At 44.4% G+C, this 22,892-nt stretch overlaps 1 protein-coding gene across 1 annotated transcript; it reads right to left on the bottom strand.

Moving 5' to 3' along the window:
- Positions 1-13,445: 13,445 nt before the first annotated feature.
- Positions 13,446-22,207, bottom strand: LOC142771279 (uncharacterized). Its single transcript, XM_075872754.1, has 3 exons — positions 22,003-22,207; positions 16,560-16,809; positions 13,446-13,647 (listed from the first exon to the last, which is right to left on the bottom strand). The coding sequence occupies exons 1-3, from the start codon at positions 22,108-22,110 to the stop codon at positions 13,544-13,546; spliced, it is 462 nt and encodes a 153-aa protein (XP_075728869.1). The 5' UTR covers positions 22,111-22,207; the 3' UTR covers positions 13,446-13,543.
- Positions 22,208-22,892: the final 685 nt, after the last annotated feature.

The following is a 22,892-nucleotide window of genomic DNA, read 5'->3' as shown; positions in this document are numbered from 1 at the left end:
GACCGCGAACACGTCATCGCATACGCAAGTCGCTCCCTAAGCAGGCCGGAACAAAACTACACTGTTACGGAACAAGAATGCCTGGCGGTATTATTTGCAATTCAGCGGTTTAGATCTTACCTGTACGGACGCCCATTCACAGTCGTAACCGACCACCACTCGTTGTGTTGGCTTGTCAACCTTCGTGACCCTTGTGGTCGCCTTGCGCGCTGGGCACTCCGGCTACAAGAATACAGTTTTACCGTCGCTTACAAGAGTGGTCGTCGACATGCTGACGCGGATTGTCTTTCACGTATGCCACTTAGTACAACAGACTGTGAATCCGATGACCTTGACCAGCTTGTAGCGTCTGTGTCGCCTACGTTCCCGGACTATCCCAGTTTCAGAGCAGAACAGCGGAAGGATGCTAAACTGGCACCACTATTCGCCGCTACATCCGCTTCTACTAGTGCCCGCCGTTTCTGTATGCGTGATGGACTGTTGTTCAAAAGGAACCTCTCCAGTAGTGGCGCGCGTTTCCTTCTAGTGGTCCCGGAGAGCCTGCGAACAGTTATTATGAGTGTCATGCACGACGACCCTACATCTGGACATTTAGGTTTGGCGCGGACGCTTCACCGGACTAAAGAGCGCTTTTATTGGCCTGGTATGCAGAAGTCTGTTGAGAGCTATGTGGCAAGCTGCATGCAATGTCAGCGTCACAAACGTCCATCAACTGGTCCAGCTGGTCTTCTACAGCCGATGCCTACTCCAGGCGCACCTTTTGAACACGTGGGCATTGACTTTCTGGGCCCCTTCCCAAAATCGGCTAAGGGCAACCGATGGATAATTGTTTGCGTCGACTACCACACACGCTACTGCGAGACGGCGGCCGTCCCCTCCGCAACTGCCAATGAAGTCTCGTCGTTTTTGTTACAGTACGTCATCCTCCGACATGGCCCACCTCGCCTGATTATCAGTGATCGTGGACGACAATTCACAGCGGATGTCGTGGAGGAGCTACTCCGTTTATGTGAATCCCGCCTGCGTCACTCAACACCATACCACCCCCAAACTAATGGGCTGACGGAACGTACCAACCGCACCATTATCAACATGTTGTCTATGTATGTTTCCTGCGACCACAAGAACTGGGATGACGTACTCCCTTTCATTACTTACGCGTTCAACACCGCGAAGCATGAGATTACAGGCTATAGCCCTTTCTTTTTGCTTTATGCCCGTTCGCCCCGGTACACAATCGACACGATATTGCCTTTCTGTGACCACGACAACGTCACTGTCGCCGAGACTCTCTGCCTCGCCGAAGAGGCGCGTCGCATAGCTCTACTGCGCACATTGGCATCGCAAGACAAGGCGAAGGCACGCTATGACATTCACCATCGAGCAGTGATTTATCGCCGTGGTGATCTGGTGTGGTTGTGGACTCCGATGCGCAAGCGCGGGTTATGCCAAAAGTTTTTGGCCACTTACGATGGACCTTTTGTGATTGTCGACAGACTTACAGAGGTCAACTATGTAATAGCTCGTCTCACGGCGAGTGGTCGACGAGCTGCCAAAACTCAAGTGGTTCATGTTGCCCGCCTGAAACTGTACACGCCACGACAACTCGACTGACTCGTCCGGCGGCCTTCGTCTGCGCGGAGAGGAATGTTGCGTATATGCACGAAGAAAAAGAAGCGTATACGGTGAACGCACTTGTCGCCCAGAGCAAGAGAAGAAGAAGAGGATCGGGAGGATCGTTACCCAGTCGGCCACTTCTGAGCTGCCCCTCGCGACCTAATAAACGGCCCCTTTCAACGTCTACCAGTCTCTTTCAAACGTAACAATATCTCATTAAGAAAGATAAATGCTTCAATTAAGTGCAGACATTAACCAAGTGATAAACAGCACCGGGGCCCAAGGTGTCAGCTTCGCTGGACATCCAAATGTACGGAGAGCGCAGTTCATTTTTGAACTCGTAGATCACGCACTACGTTGAACAACAGCACTGACTGGCGCTTCTTGAACTGTGCCGTTGGCAATAAGGTGCCAATGCAACAGGCTATGACACTCCATTTGAGATTGATGATGCATGTCTGATTGGTCTGTTTGAAGTCAGAACTACTGATTGGGCAAGTTGATTCATGTTTAAGACAGATTTACCAGTGCGAAAAGACGGAACACTTAAGAAGTGACAAGCACACACAGCGCTGAACTCAAAACTGATTTCTTACATCGAAAGCAAGGGCTTTTCATAGCGCACGTTGCCGTTTTGGGCTTGTAAATCTGCGTTTAATGTTCTTACACTAGAGACAAAATGCTTGAAAAGTTTCCCTTAGATTGCTAAGTTTTCCGCAGTCATTGTTGCACACCCATAAGAAAATTTTGGTCAATTCAACTGCTCTGAATCATTGCTTATTTCTGAGAGGTCACGCTTACACTAAGTTGCCCATCCCCTCTACCACTGGATACAGTGACATAGCTGCTGTGAATATTACTTTCCTTACTGCAAAAACAAAGGCAAGGGTGTTTCGACGCATAAACGTCTCATTCGCGGGCCTTCTGTGACTTCACCAATTTATTTCCGAAAATTCATTTTCAATTTATTCACCAATTTATTTCCGAAACAGAAGAAGACCTTAGCCAGAACTCTTTCTTACTGGGAGAAATAAATTATACTCTATGTATGTTGGTGCATACGCTTGTACAAGTGCGTGTATACAAGAAAAATAGAAAAATTGCACAAGAAAAATTTAAGGTTAAAACAGCAATATGCCGAACCCGACGGTATCCTAGGCAGCACACAAGCCGGGTCACTATTTGTGCTAGAGAGAGAGAGAGAATAATATGAGGGAAAGGCAGGGAGGTTAACCAGAAATTGGAGCATCCGGTTTGCTATCCTGCACTAATGGAAGGGAAAATGGGGAATACAGATGGGAAATAAAGCGAAGAGCGAAATAGACGCGCGAAAGAGAAAAAAAAGTGAGCTGGGGTGCTATAGTCTATTCAATAGGCCACTACCATTGATCATTTCAATGGTACTGGCCTATTGAATAGACTATAGCACCCCAGCTCACTTTTTTTTTCTTTTCTCTTTCGCGCGTCTACTTCGCTCTTATGTAGACCGTTTTCTAAAAAAAAAAGAGGTATGACACTGAGTCTGGCTAAAACAGCCATACTTCCGTTTACATTAAAAAGACCTGGAAATTTCCAGAATATTCTGCAAAATCAGCCTATTCAAATGGTTAAAACTCATAAATTCTTGGGAGTAATTTTAGACCGGAGACTAACATGGTCGCCTCATGTCCAGTCCCTGGAACAAAAAGTGAATCAGGCCATTCGAATCCTCCGGCATCTCTGCGGGGCCAAATGGGGTGGTACTACAGAGTCGTTATTATCCCTACATGTTGCCTGGATCCGCCCCATCGTGACTTACTCACTGCCTCTGCTGCACAGACTCCCGGCCTCCACCGAAAGGAGACTTCACTTGCTATTGGCAAGGAGCTTCACGGTATGTCTGGGTTTACCACGGTCAACTTCCAGTGCTTTAGTGTATGCGGAGGCTCGAGAGGCACCTTTGACAGTCCTCCGAACTAAAGAAACACCTTGAAATTTATTTAGAATTTTCACGCAACATGAAAGTCATTTTTATCTGGTGCACTAACAAAAAGCACGGCAACGAGACTACAGGATACTATATCATCATTTCAAGCAGTAGTACCAGAATTTAAACAATGGAAACCTTCTCAACCACCTTGGACGCTGCTACTTCTCAACGTTATCCGTGAAATAGACGGCATAGAGAAGAAAGCAGACATGGCACCTCTAGTGGCGGCACAGTTGGTACTTCATCAGCTTCATGTAACGCATAATGAAAAAACGAAGATATATACAGACGGATCATGCACAGAAGAAGCGTCAGCCTGTGCGGTCTTTATACCCGAAATTCAGAAAAAGAAGATGTACAAATTATCGCACAAATCTTCATCGACGACAGCAGAATTGGTGGCTATCTTTGAAGCAGTTAAGCTTATCTGCGAAAATCCTGAGCCACGAAAATGGGTGATATGCACTGATAGCAAACCTGCTCTTCAGCTAATCAGAAATGTGAGATCACCTTACAAAAATGGTGAAAAAGCACAATGTATCGCAGAAACTGTGGAATATGCCTCATCGCAGGGTCACAACATCGTATTCCAATAGATACCCAGCCACATTGGAATAAAGGGAAATGAAGATGCTGATAGTCTCGCGAAGAAAGCATTGAAGGAAGGACGAGATTGCGCAATCCCTATGTCTGGGGCGGATATTCGACATTTTATATCGCAAGGAGCTAACCATTGTTCGATGGAGAAGTGGTTTGAGAGCCCTAAATCAAAGGAAACGGTACTTTATGAAGTTTATCCACACAGAAAATTTTCCATAGCGACAGACCTCCCACGACACCTAGAGACATCGATCCACCGACTTAGATTGGAAGTAGCCTACACAAACAGCTTCCTGCACAAGATACATCGATCCAACTCACCGGAATGCCATTGTGGTCATGCAGAAGCAAATGTTCGCCATATTCTTTTGGAGTGCGCTAAATACGCGAATGAAAGAGAAAAATTAAAGAACAAATTAGCAAGGTTCGACAGACGGCCCCTCACAATAAAGAAACTACTTGGACCATGGCCTGAGATGCTTCTCCAGAAAAAGGCAATAATCTTCCTGACGGACTTTTTAGTGGAGACCGGACTGGACAAGCGCCTATGACTGACAGCCAGAGATGGGTATTATATAAAATGTGGTCATGTACATACTGACATTAGATTAGTAAGGTGTGCGTGTAAGTAGTTTATGACTGTGTGAACTGCGCGAAGAAAACTGTGTATTGGCATGATATTTGAACTGGTTTCAGTGTGCTATTACGTTTTTTTTTTCTTTTCAGTATTGTTAATTTTTGGGTACCGTTCTGTAATATTATTTTATTTTTCGCTGCAGAACTTTGTGATATGGAGTAGCCGAGCCAATAGGCACCTCAACCTCTACACAGCAAAGCAGTTAAAACAGAACAGAACAGAACAGAACAGAACAGGCCACTACCACGCAAAAAGTTCTATAAGGCCTTCACTGATTTTCTGTGCAAAGACAGATTATGTCGCCTTTTGAGCACTGACTGTTCAACAAGGGTCTGTCGTCAAAGAGAGCTAACGCAGCAGCTAGCTGCCATCTTTGCACGCTGTAACGAGGGCAGTGGCAGAGAACTTTCTCTATCGTTTCATCACTGCCACAATGGCCGCAAGCAGCACTGTTTTCCATGCCTATTTGGAAGGTGAGAACTCTCTCATTTTTTTTCCATCTTTCGAACTCCCTGATCCCTATCCCCAGTGTAGGGTAGCATACCGGTCGCTCCAGACGGGTTAACATTCCTGCCTTACTTTTCCCTGCTCCTCCTTCCTTCCTTCCTTGGTGAAAGCGACACCAAGCCACAGTCGGCAAAGCACCGTTGTCTCAAGTTGAGATAGTCCGGACGGATGCCGAAGTCGATGAGACGTGTCCAGCGTGTGCAGTCGCGTGTGCCGTAAGCACTCAGCGTTCCACAGGGATTTTACGTCTTCATTGTCAAATTTTTTTGGAATTTCATCGCAGAATCAGTCCTTGAAAATAAAATGAATTCTTCTTCACCATCTTCGTGTGCTGATCGAACAGCTGCATCTGCATGTTCGTTGCCCAATATGCCGCAGTGACTTGGAAGCCACTGAAACGTGATTTCGTGTCCTTCGTCGAAGAGACGGTGAAGTAACTATCTAATTTTCAACACTAGTTGTTCATGAGATCCCCGGCGTAAGGCGAACACCAAACACTGCAGTGCTGCTTTCGAGTCCGTGAACACATTCTATTTCTTGGCTTCTTGGTGTTTAATGACTAACTGCACTACGTAGAGCAGCAAGTTCCGCAGCTGTCGATGACGTCTGGTGAGATAACCGAATCTTCCCTCTTTCTCGTCTTTCCTGTCCCCTTCCCTAATCCCCCAGTGTAGGGTAGTTAACCGGATGTCTTTATGGTTAACCTCCCAGCCTTCTCCCTTTTGGTGCTTCCTCCTCCTCTTAGCAGGAAATTCTAGTGGAGCTTTTACGCATTTTGGTTATGCTTCTGATTTTTTTTTTTTGAAGTTGTGTTCAGCACGAACTGTTGTTAAATTTTGCTGATTTGTGTTGAATGATTTATGTCTGAACAATGATACGATTGGTTTTATATTCACCTGAAAAACGTTATCTTATCATTTTAAGTGTATTTAAAGTTGTGCGTGAATTACATCTTTTATGTAAGTTTTTAAGTCGCTTCCGTCTTTGCTGTCGGTGCTTGTGTGCAAACTGTTGTTGTTTCAGTTTGAAGGACCTTGTAAGGCATCAATGCACTTAGTCCCACCTTCCAGAAGTGTATTTTTTGTAACTAAACGAAATCAATTCAATACATCAAAATTAATAACATAGGCCTCTTTTTCAATATACCAAAACTGCAATGGTTGGTTCACTCGAAAAACTTTTCTTTATTGAACAGAAGTCTCTCACCTAACTAATTAAAGGCTAAACAATATAAGTTAACATCCCAACTGATATATTTAGCCGCAAGACGCCCGAGAATACAAAAGTAAGTTTTAAAGCATTGAACATACATCGTATTTCCTTGGCTTTTGAGGATTTTGCACACATTTGTTGACAGACCGGTATATTTTGCAATGGCATAGTATGCAGATGATAGATATATCTTGTAGTTTAGATATATAAATAGCACTATAGAAAAATTTCATATCTTTGCTTTTGTTTTTCAGAAGAATGTATTTTTTACAGGAGGAACAGAAATTTTGGCGTATGCGGCTTTCGCAGATAGTAGTGATGTGATCAAAACGTCAGGTCAAACTGTATATATTTTCTCATCATCCTTTAAATGTTATTTTTTTTTCACAAGCAATAAAGAAGTCTCAAATATTTCGCTAAATATTTGTCTCATTAACACTCACGCTTTATTTAAGTAAGGTGTCCATGATTGCAATCTGCAACAGTATACATCTTCGTCACAATCACCATCAAATCTGAAATCACAGGCTATAAGCTGTCCCGAATTATTGCCACTTGAGTTCTGAGCAAGTCACAACTCGAGAATGTGCGAAAGTTACAGGCTACATCACTCAGAGCGCATTTTCATGGCATATGCTTCATGTTCTTTAATACCATTTGGAAAAAAATGTCATTCATACAAAGGCTACCACTACTAAGGCGAAAGCTTGGGATTCCAGTGTTTCAAGGTCGCGTTACGACACAAAAAAATTGTCGTGCGAACGTTCGTCCCCGTCACTTTTGCGATGTTCACTTGTGTGAGAAAAGAACAACAAAGAAAAATTGGCCACGTATTTGCTTGCTTCGCCGCAAATGTCATCGAAAGACGCTAGTCTCCTGCCGGCCTTCTTTCGTGCGCAGCTACGCATTTCCAGCGCAGCCTAAGAAACAATAATGCCTCTAGAATTGCGTATATGTGTATTTCCTAGTAAAGGAGCGCACCATATCATACTTACGTATTGATGTCGCGCCTTAGATACGCGTAATATTTGCTTTTTGATCGATAATAAACGCAGCCACCCAATCATTATAGCTGGGCCTTAATGAAGTGCTTAAACTTTGTCTGGCTGGCTGACTCGTGTGACAGACAGACAGACAGACAGACAGACAGACAGACAGACAGACAGACAGACAGGCAGGCAGACAGACAGACAGACAGACAGACAGACAGACAGACAGACAGACAGACAGACAGACAGACAGACAGACAGACAGACAGACAGACAGACAGACAGACAGACAGACAGACAGACCTGAATTTCTGCGTTCAGGTAAAGTCTGCATCAGAATGCGACACCTCAACAGTAGCTCACAGCACGAAGTACTCGAAATCAGTAAACATTTTTCTAAACACACTATATAGCGTCTTTAAAAATCCACGACTACGCAAACGGTGCACTTACATTATCCACTTCGTCTCTGTGCCGTTCTCGTGAGTGTGAAAATAAAAAAAATGCAATTACCACGTGAGAGAGATAGATTACAACCATATCAGAATTTAGGGCCAACGCTCAGGTGGCACCACCCGGCTTCTCCCAGGTGGGGACCTCCAGGTCTAGCCAGAGAGACAGCCAGTATTTGATGCTGAAGGTTTAGCGTGCCGAATCCCACTCTGCCTTATCAGACCGGACGACCCTGCATGCAAGCGGTCCAGGTGGCGTCGAAGAATTCACATAGATTGATTTCATTTAGGTATGCTAGCGACGGGTGCGAACGGGTTCGAAGTATTGCAACGGAACCGCCTGTGCACTATCGGGTTTTGAATGAGGCATCGAGAAATCCTGCCCCGCCATGCAGTAATACTTGGTAATCTCGTTGTGTGTAGTTAAAATGTTTTAATGTCCCGCGTCGTCGGCGCTGGCGTTCAAAGATATTACGACCTATTACAGGGATCAGCATCGTCAATACCCACCTCCTGCAAAGGGGCTGGGGAAGGCTAACGAACGCATCTCGCTGAGACTTTTCACCAATACTTTATTGTGGCCCGGCAATCATGCAACATTTCGATTCCTCCTTCTCTGGCAAATGCCAATACTGTGGGCAGGTGGCTGACACCTTCCACATCGCTTGGGCTTGCCAGCTCAACTCAGCTCTTCCCCCAACCCTAACCCAACCAGAGAGGTGTGGGAGGCGACCCTGCTGGGTTGCTCGGATCTTCAAGCCCAAAGGGCCCTGGTTCAGAGGGATAGGTTAGCAAGTGTCACCAATGGGGTCCCGGAATAAGGACCCCACTCACTAAGAAGCCTCTAAAGGGCTGCACCTCTACTCTTTTTTTTTCGATAAATGTTTTCATTCAGTCACTCGGCGCTGGGTTTATCATCCTTGTCGAGAACCGCGCGATCGCTGAGCGCAAGCGGCGCTGCGCTGACCGACCCGATCAGGTTCAGAGCAACGCCGTCCACAGAGCACAGGGAACATGGTGTGAGGGACGAACCCATGGCTGGTGGAGCTGTTCCTTATCCCGGGAGACTGCGTTGATATGCGGCCACTTTGGAAGGCTCTTACTGGCACCTTTGGGCCTCTGTACACTTCTTCACATCGACCTTTCAGCAGAGCGAGTGCGCTTGTTCATTCACCTGGGGATTAGTTGTGCGCACCGCGGCGCTATTCGTATTCGAGCCGGTCCGATCGACGACTGCCGCTGCGAACATTGTGTCGTCTCGATATGCCGCAGCGTCGAAAAAACTTGCACATGAAGCCCCCTTTCCTGATTGTTTCAGCGTAGCCGTCACCTACGTCCGCCGACTTGACCCGTAGGTGCTGCAGGTGGTGTCGGAGATAATTGCGATGATAGATTTCGTTTAGGTACGCTAAAGGTGGGGTCGAATTGGTTAGAAGTAAGCGCAACGAGACAGGCCGTTTTCTACTGAGTTTTCAATGCGGGATCGAGAACACACGGCTTGCCCCGTAGTAATTAATGCTTGATAATCTCCTTGAGTGATTGGAGTATCCTAATGTTCCGCGTCACCACTACGTTCGCATGTACATGCTTTGGGAGTGCGGGTAGCGTGGCCTGATTTGCTGATTGATGTATTTGTTAAGTTTAACGTCCCAAGAGCACCATATGATTATGAGAGACGCCGTAATTGAGGGCTCCGGAAATTTCGACCACCTGGGGTTCCTTAACGTGCACCCAAATCTGAGCACACGGGCCTATATCATTTTCGCCTCCATCGGAAATGCAGCCGCCGCAGACGGGATTGGATCCCGCGACCTGCGGGTCAGCAGCCGAGTACCTTAGCCACTAGACCACAGCGGCGGGGCATCGGCCCGATCTGCAGAATGGCCGCGCGGGATGGGCTTCGAGACCAAATCTTGGCCGTCCAGTGCGCCCGCGACATAGCCGCTAGGCCAGAAGTTCTCGTCCCCTCGTCGGAGTAGCCGGGTGGCACGGGGAAACCTCAGTATAGGTTATGCACTGGACTATAATAAAGTCCTATTCGATCATGACGTGACGACACGAACAGTGCCTTCCCTTCCTTTCCACGCCGGCAGATTTCTGCTTTCAACTCATTTTAGACAAAAGCTTAAGAAAACACGCGCGAGACTTTTGTTGTTTTCCCTGGTCCTTTATACGAATCAGCGAAATCTCCTTGCTGCAGTCCCATCTGCAGAAAACATTGCTAGCACGCATGTGTCGCAAAAATAGGGCACGCCCTGCTCACCACTGGTGCACTAACAATGAAGAATAGCAGGTGCAAATATAGAACGAGAGAAAAAAAAAGTAAATGTAGATTAAGAGGGGCACGCTATTGGTTGCGCCGTCAGTGACGCCAAGGGAGAGAAACATTTTGTCAATTTCCGGCAGATGGTTGGACTGGGCTGTCGTGTAGAAGCTATAAAAGCGACCCTGTCTCCCAGCAGCTTCCTCGGTCTGCTGGATCGCCCAGAGTTGCTTGTCTACGCCCTAACTGAGCAGTGCTGTCCGCCAACGCACCCGGAAGTCTTTATTAAAAGGTTGAAACCCCAATATTGCAGATTAATGCTGGATATGCCCGCATATTTTGATTGATTGATTTGTGGGGTTTAACGTCCTAAAACCACCATATAATTATGAGAGACGCCGTAGTGGAGGGCTCCGGAAATTTTGACCACCTGTGGTTCTTTACCGCGCAACCAAATTTGAGCACACGGGCCTACGACATTTGCGCCCGGCCATGGATGAGCCCGCGTAGGACATCGCAGGGCGCCAGAGGTCGCAAGGGGGCATAGAAAGTTCTCTAGTTCTTTCGTCACACAAGCAAAACTTACGCGCAGCTTTGATAGATAGACACCCAGCTTTGTGTGGGCAAAATTTAATCTTATAATAACGAAAATAAAACAACAAACAATGTCCGGCCTGCTGCACTGAAGTATTGCAGGCTACCAAATTGAAAAACGAATCGGACAACTGTCAAATGTAAATTTTGAAGAAGAAAAGAGAGAGAAAGAAACAAAACCTTAGTTAAGTAGAGCGCACCACTACATTGCCAACCACCTATGTGAGAACGATCGAAGACTCAGCGTCTGCACAAAACTATCTAACCTAATACAGAAACATTCGGACTTAGTCTTTAGTTACAAATTCTTGACTTAGAAATATATTTTGTTGCTCGTTTTTTTATCTTTATCTTTACCTCCACAGTGCATCTTTGACAGCCACTGCAAGGGAGAATAAATGGGCTACAGTTCGCTGATTATGATTGCTTTCTCCAATCGATCGCACCTTCATCCTGCTTTTCTCCACCTACTCTCTCTCCAAGTCTAACTCGCCCCGTTGCTTTTTTACGTCCCTGTGCACCGAAGGGCCAAGTACACACACTCGAGTCGTTCATGAGTGTGTCTTAACAGCGCCCGTAATATCGTACAGTTTATCATAATACCGTGCCACAGCTTTGGTATAAAAGAATCGTGTGCATGCAGCGCCATCTACGCTATCGCAGTGAAACCTTATGTGTTCGACGATCCGAAAATGTTTTAGTTTCGTCTCTTGCTCGACGCAGATAGCAATACGGCATGAGATGGTAAGTGGACACACACATTTATTGAAGAGTAAAATAGTTTAGTGCCTACTATGTGAGATCGAGAACACCCTACTCACCTTGTAGTATTGCTCGATAATCCCCTTGAGTGATTGGAGTATCTTTATGTCCCGCGTTACCACTACGCTAGCATATACATGCTTTGGGAGTGCGGGTAGCACGACCATGGGCAGCACCAGATGCCGAAATAGTGCCTCCACGGTTGGTGACTGGGGACCTATATATACTATGGCCGCATGCTGACTGCTGAGAGCGAATATTGGCTCAGCAGTCGACCTTGGCCGGGAATACTGGGCCACTCTTTACGCACTACAGCCAATATTTGGTTTTACCCGCCAGTATTGGATCAGTGGTTTCCATGTACAGGCAATACTCAACTAGGGTTCTCAGCGAGGAACGCTTTCGGGCACCAGGTGGTCGTATGATTTCGTCGACGCCTTGCGTATCGCAGGCAAAACCACACATATAGCATAGCGAGCCGTATACCATATTAAGCGTGTGCTCGCCTCAAGGAGAAGTCTTCTTCCTCTTGTTCTTAGAGCGCCTTGATGATGGTATTGTCGCGACATATGTGCCGGACAATGAGGTAGAAGAAGAAGCGAGGAGAGCAAAAGAAAGAAGATCTCTTAGTGCCCCCCCCCCCTTTCCCCAATAAAGTCGTGTTTACACAGAGCTGGTCTGACGATATCTGACAACGAAATAATTGAAACGCAAACCAGCGGGACACAAGAGAAGAGACAAACAAGTGCCCGTTGGTTTGCGCTTCCAATTATTTCATTGTGAATCTATACCAACTAGCCCGCCTGTCAACGTTTCTGTGACGATATCTCCCCTGCGTCGATTCTGCGAAGAGATCGAAGAGATACAGACTATTGAACATTATTTTGTATCGTGTCAGACTAATTGATTGAATAGGAAAAAGCTTTTATCGAAATGCGATCACCGAGCCTATAGGATTCGATCCTACGACCTTCAGATCACCAGTCGAGCACCATTAAGCACTGCTGCGAGGCCGATGTGAGATAAAATGTTCAAAAAAAAAAGAGACAGAGAGCAGCAACATAGATTGACGGGACGTTATTTGTTTTGTTTTGTCGCTTTGGTAAACTGGCTCTATTTCCACGAGGGGCACGTCTGCACAATAAACTATGTTCTGCGCGTTTTGTTTTGAATGCGCGGGCGTTCTTATATTCGATATTTACTACCGCTACAAGAGGGAAACGTAAGACTCTGCCGTGAATTTGTCCGCCATAAGGTCGGATAGCAATCCAGGCTGCCATTATTTCGAAGCGTAAGTAAACATGTATTCATTTGGTGTATCGGTTGAATCTACTGACATCATAAGTGAAGGCTGAAAGCATTTCAAATGATAAATCTCATCATACATTCATGACGATGGCAAAATGTCACGCCTACACCTTTTCATGTGTGCGCCGTTGAAGGTCAAGCAATGCTGAAAATGCTGATGGCGCCACTAGCTGAAATCTTGCGAACCGTGTTATTGCGTCGGGCGTGCTGTTGGCTAATTGTCGAAAGCGTGACACAGTCGATTTTCAAGGATGATTTCGAAGAATTTCTCAGGTCGTTTGTCTTAAATTCGTTGAGACGGACGAACCGATAAATTCATCGAATGTCGCCTTATTTGAACTGGCTATAGATTTACGCGTACGAAACAATTTCCACGTACGAAAAAAAAAAGAAACATGTAGAGTGACAAAAAAGACCACACCGCTATGCTTTTCCTTAGTTTGCCACTACTAGTGCATAGCTGTCATGGTTTTGAAATATCTTTTTTTTTCTGGGTGTGACACGATGACGTTTGACTACAAAAAAAAAACTTGGGAATGATTGATTATGTGCGTTTATTGTGAGGGCGCCTTGCAATATACTTAACTACAATACGGGTTGAAGGATCTTCATAGAGAGTCGATTACCCCGTCTCTATATTAGATTCTCTTGCAATTGCACACTCTGGCATGTTCCAAGTGGCGCTGAATCCGAATTCTCGCTTCTTTTTGTTGCCTCAGTGAACTTGCAAAATAAGCCTGAAATGTTGTAACAATATTGACATCACACATTTGTTTTCCCATGAATGTGAGTTACTTGCATGAAAGAAAAAAAGTGATTGCCCTCTGAAGATGTTTTACAATCAAACACACAATGCTTAAATTTGGATGCAGTAAACACGGAAACATTTATGACAGCAATAAGACGGAAATTTAGAAACGCCTCCAGACGTAGCCCCTCTTTTGTTCCAGCTAAGAGAACTTCTATTCAAGAGGAGTAGCTGAAGTATTATCTTACGAACAATTTTGGCGTAACAAAATTTTGCAAATATGGGTTCATACTTTCTGTAATATAATGTTAAAATGTACAAAAACTGTCACACGCACACACAAAAGAAAAAGAACTAGAGTTTTCAGCGTGGTTAGGAGATTCTTAGAGACAAAACAGAGCGCAAACAACTAAAATAAAAATCATCACACCACTATAAAAATTGCAGAGGTGGATATCACCGCATATCCTAAACTCATAAATGATTTATAGAAAACAGAAAAATGCAATTTTATCTTCGAGACTAACAAATGCCCCCCCCCCCCCTTCCCGACGGCGGCCCTTAAACCCACGCGTGATAAAACTGAAGATTTCTCTTCAACCCTACATCATGAATATAACACACTAACAAAATTTGAGGCTGACGCCACGTATCTGCATCTACACATGCCTTTCAAGAAGTCGAATTCTTTACTAGACATTGTGACTGACAGACTTCTCTCCTATATTAAATACAATAGTCTTTCTTGGGGACTTTCGACGGAAAAATGTTTGGTCTGCCTGTCTGTAAATTTGTCTGTTTATCTGCTTTAACGATACCTCAAAGGGCCGACCCCATCCGCAGCGCCCACCAATATTCCTCAAGGTTCAGCGTTCATACTTGTGCGATTGTCAATTAAAAAGCAATCATTGCGCATATCTAAGGTACCGCAACAACACGTCAATGTTTTATATGTGTGCCTTTATACTACAGAAGGCACACATAAGTAATTCTAAGGACTGTAGCGTTAAACACGCTGCACTGACAGCGCAACGCGGTGCCCAAAAAGGCAAGTGTTACCAAAGCTTTGCTAAAATGGCACCATGGTGGCACCTGCCCATCGCTTTGAATTCTACATTTTATCGCCTCCGAGAATGGCGCGCATCTTTCTCCGCAGGCACGCACGCCTTCCTTCGTTTTCGAAGTTAACTGCCAGATGGCGCTCGTGTCTAACGTGCCTCGATGCACTCGTTCGCCTCCGCTGCACGCTCGAGGCACTCTAACGCAACGCCTCCAGAATACCATTCACTGAATTTCTCGCGCATAACATCAAATAAATGTTTTGTTCCATCTCTCCAGGCGCAAGACTATCGCCTTTCGACGGTATTTGCAGTGTAACGTGCAGATCTGGGTCATTTTTTTAATATGAAACGCTTCAATTACACTCCCGGTTTATTTATTGCCTGTGATATGATAAACTCTTTGTGTCTAACAAAATAAATACTCAAGTATGTATTTTCACTTTGTATGCTGTGGGATATACTCCGCAGCATACAAAGACATGAGCTCATGGTGCGGGAGCACATTGACGCACAGCTCTCACCGAAGAGCAAGAAAAGGATAATATGAGATTACGGTGGGAAGCAATCGTGTGCAGCCCTGCCCAATGTTGCTATGATAAACTAGTAACGTTGGCACTGCCCTCGGGGACCAGCTCAGCATGGTTTAGAGGGCCGAAACAATGGCAAGGGCCAGCGGTGTCTTGGAGTAGGGACCGGACCACACGGTGTTGCACTGTATAGAGGCGACGAATCCTCTTGCGCAAATAACGATTTGATGGTTCAACCCATGAATTGGGTTTTACGCAATACAACTGTGGCTTTTGCTTAAGAGCTTAACGCAACGTCAAATTATATATGTATATGATGAAGGTGAAGTAAGTCCATGAACACTGAACACTTCAATCCATCCTGCGAAGGGTTGAAGGATAACTAGAGTCCATGCCACACTTATACCTCCTCGAAGCATCAACCACCGCCGTGGTAGCCGCAACCACAATTTTAGCCGTCGCTGCAATAGCGAAGCCTGCTTCTATATATATATATATATATATATATATATATATATATATATATATATATATATATATATATATATATATATATATATATATATATATATATATATATATATATATATATATATAGTCCAGTAGATCCTCTGTGAGCGGTCACAACGTGGTTTATTTCGACGTTTAGGCCTAGAGTCTGGCCTTCATCAGGATCCTGATGAAGGCCAGACTCTAGGCCGAAACGTCGAAATAAACCACGGTTTGACCGCTCACGGAGGATCTACTGGACTATATGCAACGCTACAGCCACCCACCGGCCACTCAACCACCATGCCTGCCTCTCTCTCTCACTATATATATATATATATATATATATATATATATATATATATATATATATATATATATATATATATATATATATATATATATATATATATATATATATATATATCCTTTTGATGCATGCCATAGAAGTAATTTTTAGATAGGATAACTGTTGACGCATCAACCAACATATATTAAAGAACCCCAGGTGGTCAAAATTTCCGGAGCCCTCCACTACGGCGTCTCTCATAATCATATCGTGGTTTTGGGACGTTAAACCCCACAAATCAATCAATCAATCAATCAACCAACCAACATATAGAACTACACAATCGTGGTTAATGTTTTTATCTTTCTTGTGTGCTGTTACAACAGCAAGGCATACTACATACTATTTTCCTTTCTTGGTTATGGCACCTTGAATACAAAAATAGAAAAAAAAACGAAAGAGAGTGCTGTTTTTTTTTTTTGCTAAGTTACCCGCGTGTTATGATGAAACTGCATGAGAGTGATTGAACACGTACCATCGTTGCAGGGACACGCCCCATCGTAAGGAGCTGAGTAAGTCTCTTCCGTTATTCCCGCCGCTTCCTCATCTTCCCGGCAAGAAGGTGCATCGGGATTTCCCGTAGTGGAATCCTCCTCAAGAGTTACATTCGAACAAGGTTGACTTTCCTCACCCCGTTTTCCACACACTGTGCCAGATTCAACGTCGGGACGATAGCAGCACAGATCATGACGACAGTCGTTGTTGCCGTCGCAGGAATCACCTACCTAAAGTGCACGTAAATAGAAAAATTAAAAGGTGAAGTTTGTCGCGCAATACTGACGAAGTGATTGTGAGTCGAATAGCCCAGATGCGGGTAATAGAGCCTGTGCAATCAAGCTGAGCAGTACTACACCTTAGCAGCTAAGCCAACGTATAGAATGTAACGGTCAAGGAAGCAATTAGGTTGATTTGTGAGGACCCACTGTTACCAGGTGAAAAATTTACCCCATCAACTTAGGAGCTGATACTTGACCAGAACGTTTTTTACCACAACCTTATATATTTGTCCAGCACCGACCAATCGAACTGGTTCAACACTTTTTTCACCATATGCCTTTAAAGGACCACTCACCAAGCTCCTAAAATACAAAAAAAGAGCGCAATATTCTTTCTTGATATTTCTCGTCCTTCTTGGCGCACTATACTGTTGCTTACACAGTAGTCCTAGGTGACGTCTACAGTGTACATGCTCTCGAATTGTTGATACACGCGAAATATCACATGTGATTTGTCTCCTGCACTGCTTTGTCATGCAGCCGCCCATCCGTTCTTATTTGTCTCGCATGAACATCGTCCACAATCAACCAATCAAACTTCACTTTGTGTGTTCACAACTGCGCAAGCGGCGAAAACAGCGTGCAGCCGAGAAGCGTAAAGTCCTGATAGGCTCTAGCGCTTAGTGCTGATATTGTTCAAGCACATTCAAGAACTAAGGGGCGAGGAAGATGCACCATATATATGAAGGAGAGGAGAAAGTCGCCGCCTTTTCTTTACACGCGGGGTGGTGTGTGGCCCTTTAAGAAACTCCATCATACAGTCACTAACAAACAGCACAAGCGATTACAAAAACAAGCCTGTGTCTCTTTTATATTGGGATATGTATACGCGTACCTACAGTTGCTCTTCGCAGCGGTGATGCGTCTTCTTGCCCCTGTTCGCGTATTCTTTTTCCAAGAAAATAATTTATAGCTAATAGGAAATACTAACTCCAGTACAACATTAATGGAACGCGGTAGCATACCTTGGAATTAATACTCAGGTATCCTAGCCTGGCTCAGTCACACGGAAATCTCACGTCTTATCCAAGCTAAGGGGCGCAACCGATGCGGGTTACGGTTTTAACAGGCTGCTATAGCAAAGAGGGAACTGCATTTTCCATTCGCGGAGCAATTCAGGCTGCCAGGCTATCGTATCATGTCGTGTGCTCTCGTCGTCGCTTAGCATAACGCTCCGTGTGTAGCAATTGAGCACGCGCTTGCACCGAGGAGAAGCCATCTTCCTCTCGTTCTTCTTGCGCCTTGGCGATGGTCACGTATAATCATCCACACGCATTCAATGGATGTTTATCTCGACTGGTGGGCGCGCTTCTACACTATAGCTTTATTTATTTATTTATTTATTTATTTATTTATTTATTTATTTATTTATTTATTTATTTACGTTACCCTCAGGGCCCATAAAGGCGTTACGGAGGGGGTGGGTAATATAACAAACATGCAGCAATAACATACCACAATAATACAACCAATTAATTAGTATACATGTTCAAACAATATTCAGTTTTTAGAGGCTTAAGATATGATCGGTTAGTGCAGTCTTGAAGGATGACACGTCCTCAATGGAGGCGATGGAGGGGGGAAGGTGGTTCCACTCGGCACTGGTCTTTGGCAGAAAGGAGTCTGAAAAAACGTTAGTACGGCAAAAAGGAATAAAAGCTTTATACTGATGATCAAGACGTGACGATATGTATGAAGGTTGCGAGATGAGTTCCTGTTTAAGTGAATTATTTTGGTAAAGGATTTTGTGAAAAAGGCATAGACGAGAAATTTTTCTTCGAATTTGCAAATCAATTAGTCCAAGGTTTGATTTCATTAGTGAAACGCTAGATGTGCGGGTATAGTTTGAATTAATGAAACGTGCTGACCGATTTTGAACCGACTCCATGATTGCTGATGATGTTTTTTGACCGGGGTCCCACACAGATGACGCATACTCAAGCTTAGGTCTAATTAGCGTTTTGTACAGCATTAATGTTACATGGGAGGGGGCTTTAGAAAAATTTCTGCGTAGGTAGCCGAGGGATCTATTGGAATTGTTAGTGATGTATTAGATGTGCGCATGCCAAGAAAGATTATTGGTTAGCTGAATTCCGAGATATTTATATGAGGTTACGTAATCAAGATTGATGTTATTGATAGTACAGCCGAAAGAAGTGGATGAGCCAGAGCAACGCGAAAAAGACATGATTTTGCATTTAATGGGATTTAGGAACATTAGCCATTGTGAGCACCACTTAGATATGTTATCTAGGTCTGACTAAAAAATAACTTTATCATGCTGATTAGTTATTTCACGATATAGAACACAATCGTCGGCAAAAAGTTTTATAGAGCTAATAATAACAGTAGGTAAGTCATTAATATAAATTAAAAATAGCAATGGGCCCAAGACGGAACCTTGAGGAACACCTGACTTTACGTGACAGCGCGGGGTTGCAGCATCATTAGAGGTTACAAATTGAGTACGGTTAGTTAGAAAGCATTCTATCCAACAGAAGATGTTAGGATCAATATTAAGAGTACTGAGTTTAAGAAGTAGTAAGCGATGAGACACCTTGTCAAAAGCTTTAGCAAAATCTATGAAAATACAATCAATAACTTGGCATTTGTCTAAAGAGGAAGAAATGCTATGTATAAACGATATTAGCTGTGTTTCGCAGGAGTAGTTCTTGCGAAACCCATGCTGAAATGAAGTGAAGAAAGAGTTTGACTCAAGAAATGAAACGAGATGAGAAAATATGATATGTTCAAGAAGTTTGCAAGGTACGCTGGTAAGTGAAATGGGTCTGTAATTGAGAGGAGAATGCGGGTTACCTGATTTCAACAGCGGTACCACCTTCCCCACCTTCCAATCTGCGGGCATTGATTGATTTGTGGGGTTTAACGTCCCAAAACCACCATATGATTATGAGAGACGCCGTAGTGGAGGGCTCCGGAAATTTAGACCACCTGGGGTTCTTTAACGTGCACCCAAATCTGAGCACACGGGCCTACAACATTTCCGCCTCCATCGGAAATGCAGTCGCCGCAGCCGGGATTCGAACCCGCGCCCTGCGGGTCAGCAGCCGAGTACCTTAGCCACTAGACCACCGCGGCGGGGCTAGTGTCCAATTATCTTCTACAGTACGGCTAAAAAATTTTAACATGGACTCGTCAATGAATAATGCAAGGTCATTATTGATTGCTGTGTAATCGCCTCTCGCATAATCTCTGATAAATTTTGGATTGCTTTTCTGACATGTAACACGGCGCTTTACAAAAAAAAAATGTAAAAACAATGATCGCTTATTCCGGGTAAACAAGTTAACGAATGCACAAAATTAGGATTACTGACAAGGACCAGGTCAAGTGTGTTCGATGAAGTAGTGCCAGTTCTAGTAGGCCCAGATACAAGTTGCGCAAGATCGAAAGTTAAGCACAAGTTAATAAAAGATTGACTTTCAGCGGACGAACCAAAAACGGAGGGAAATTGCGAAGCCCAACTTATTCTAGGAAAGTTAAAATCTCCCAGAAGAAGTAACGGAGAGTGAGGAAATTCTGAGACGAGAAAATTAAGAACGTCATGCAGCTCATCGCAGAAAGTAGTTCGTGCGTTTGGCGGCCGATAACAAGCACAGATCAATGTGTTTTGGTGGTCTATGACAGCACGCACGCAAACCAACTCTAAGGACGTTGTAGGTGCAATCCTAGCAGACACTATATTGTCGGCAACGGCAATTAGAACGCCACCACCCGGTTTTAAATCGCGGTCACGACGGTACATAACATAATTCTTGTCGCAGTGAAACAGCTCTTCACTATAAATTTTATCGGTCAACCAGCTCTCAGTCAATGCAACCACGTCAGCAGCGCATGAATCAATAATAGGTGTTAGAGCGTCGCGTTTATTGATTAAACTGCGCACATTTGACAGTAAAAATGATAAGCCTTGAAAAGACTGGCTGCGTTGCTGTTCTTCTACAATTGGGAAGAGCTTGAATGCAACGAAAGCGTTATTGCGATGAATGGTACGGAATGGGAAAACGTTTATTAAAATGAAAAAAAATCTAATAAAGGTGTGAAAAGCGGGGGGGGGGGGGGCACCAGTCCAGGGCTTCACTGGCCTAAGCAGCCCGCCGCGCCTGGTCCAGAAGCACCAGTCGGCCCTCCTTTTCCCCGCTGACGAGCATGGTCTACCATTGCTCCGCCCTGAATTTTCTCGCCGGAATTCGAGGCATATTAATTTTGGGCGACCTTAATTCACATTACCACGTAATATGAGCAAGCGTTGGCTGTCCTCCACACCACGGGCCAGAACCGGCGTGCGGTTGGGTGGATCGCATGTCTTAAACACAGCTGCCGATATGTATTTGTTTGCAGGCGGCGGCCCAATTATGTAAGCACTTCTTTTACGAGAAGAAGTTGCGAGTTATTTATTCACCAATTCTGTTCAATCGACTCGTCCTGGGCTTTCGAATAGAAGAAATGCGAATCGAAAACACAAAACAAGAAACGCCACAAGCTTGAAAGCACAACAGGAGGGCTTATCCGGAAAAAAATATTAAAGTTTATATTATCCCTATATACAATAAACAAGTAATTGTGCGTCATAACAAATAAACACGGATGTATTCATTCGTTAGTAAGATCTAGTAGTTAGCAAATAGACGTCTTTAATTATAAATGAGCACACTTCAATGTTTTCCATTTAGCCTGATGGCGGCTAATTGACCCTAACATTCACTACCTGATCGATACATTTGCAAAATGGTTTGCTCCTGTTTCAATATATATAAGAGACACTGCCACTGCATTAATAAAGCTGACACCACGAAGTAAGGTGCGCCTAAACTGAACGAAATCTGTACGCTTCATCAGGGTACACGGCACCTCGATGTGCGCGACTGTTAACTACGACGCAATCCGTACAGGAGAAACAAGATCATCTATAGAGAGGTTCATTTCAACTAAAAGCTGCTCAGACTCGAACTGAGATGGAAAGCGTTCAAAACAAACTACTTTTCACTACTAGCTCATTCCCTTTGTTGAAACCATAGCCTTGACGACCTGGTGACGTTAATATGCTAGCAGTCTTACGATATCACGACAAAATAGAGCCCCAGTTAATAAGTTCAGTCGAAAGCGCGCGCAGTAACTTACGTTTCCCTTCAAAGGGGGGATCACGTTTCTTTTTTCCACCACAGCCGCATTTGTCAGACAAACGTACAGAGCGACTGAACTGACCACAATGCAGGATAACGCCATCATTTCGGCTCTATAAGGCAGCTATCTTCGAACTTCGGAGCAGGACAACTGAGTAGTGGTGAAGCATGTGAGAACACTACAATATGTGGAGTGACGCGGCCTTCTGGCATTCTTTTTAATTTTTAACAAGCTTCGTCGTGAACAATGAAATACGTGTTGTATCATGGGGCAGCGAAATTATTTCATCGTTGCATACCGACGAACTTTAGAGAAGGACGGCGAAAATGTGGAGAGGCAAAAAACAGTAGATTGGCATTTAGTAAACAAGACATAGAAGGCCCTATGGCAACTTTTAGCGAATAACAGATGCATTGGCCTTTGTATAATGCACAGTCTTTGAAAGGTAGGAAAAGTTCACGTGGATCTGATAAATTGTGCTTAGGGCACCCAGCCTACGTCCCAGTTCGGTTAGCCGAGGTTAACGCCGGGAACTCCACGGTTCATCTGGTGTATAACTGCAGTGAAAGAGGTAGCTTAGACAAAGTGAAGTATTCCTTGAACAAAAAAAGCGGCGTTCACAAATTCCAGACTCAAACGAATTAAATATTCTACAAACGTTCGAGGCGAGGAAATCCTTCGTGTAAACATAATTAACGCCGACATCAACGCATAGCGCGTAAGCATTCTTGGACGTCTTCACGCTTTCAGTTATTCCGAAGGAACAAAATGGTTCGTCGAATTTTACACATTCTTCAGAATGCCCTGTGTTCAGGGCACAAAAATGGCCAACAGCGGCTTCACTAACCATCGCGGCATTTGTTTAGTGATCGAAACGGGGAAGGGGC

Source organism: Rhipicephalus microplus, chromosome 9 (genome assembly GCF_043290135.1).
Source record: "Rhipicephalus microplus isolate Deutch F79 chromosome 9, USDA_Rmic, whole genome shotgun sequence".
Taxonomy (NCBI): Eukaryota; Metazoa; Arthropoda; class Arachnida; order Ixodida; family Ixodidae; genus Rhipicephalus; species Rhipicephalus microplus.
This window is presented reverse-complemented; position numbering and strand designations above follow the sequence as displayed.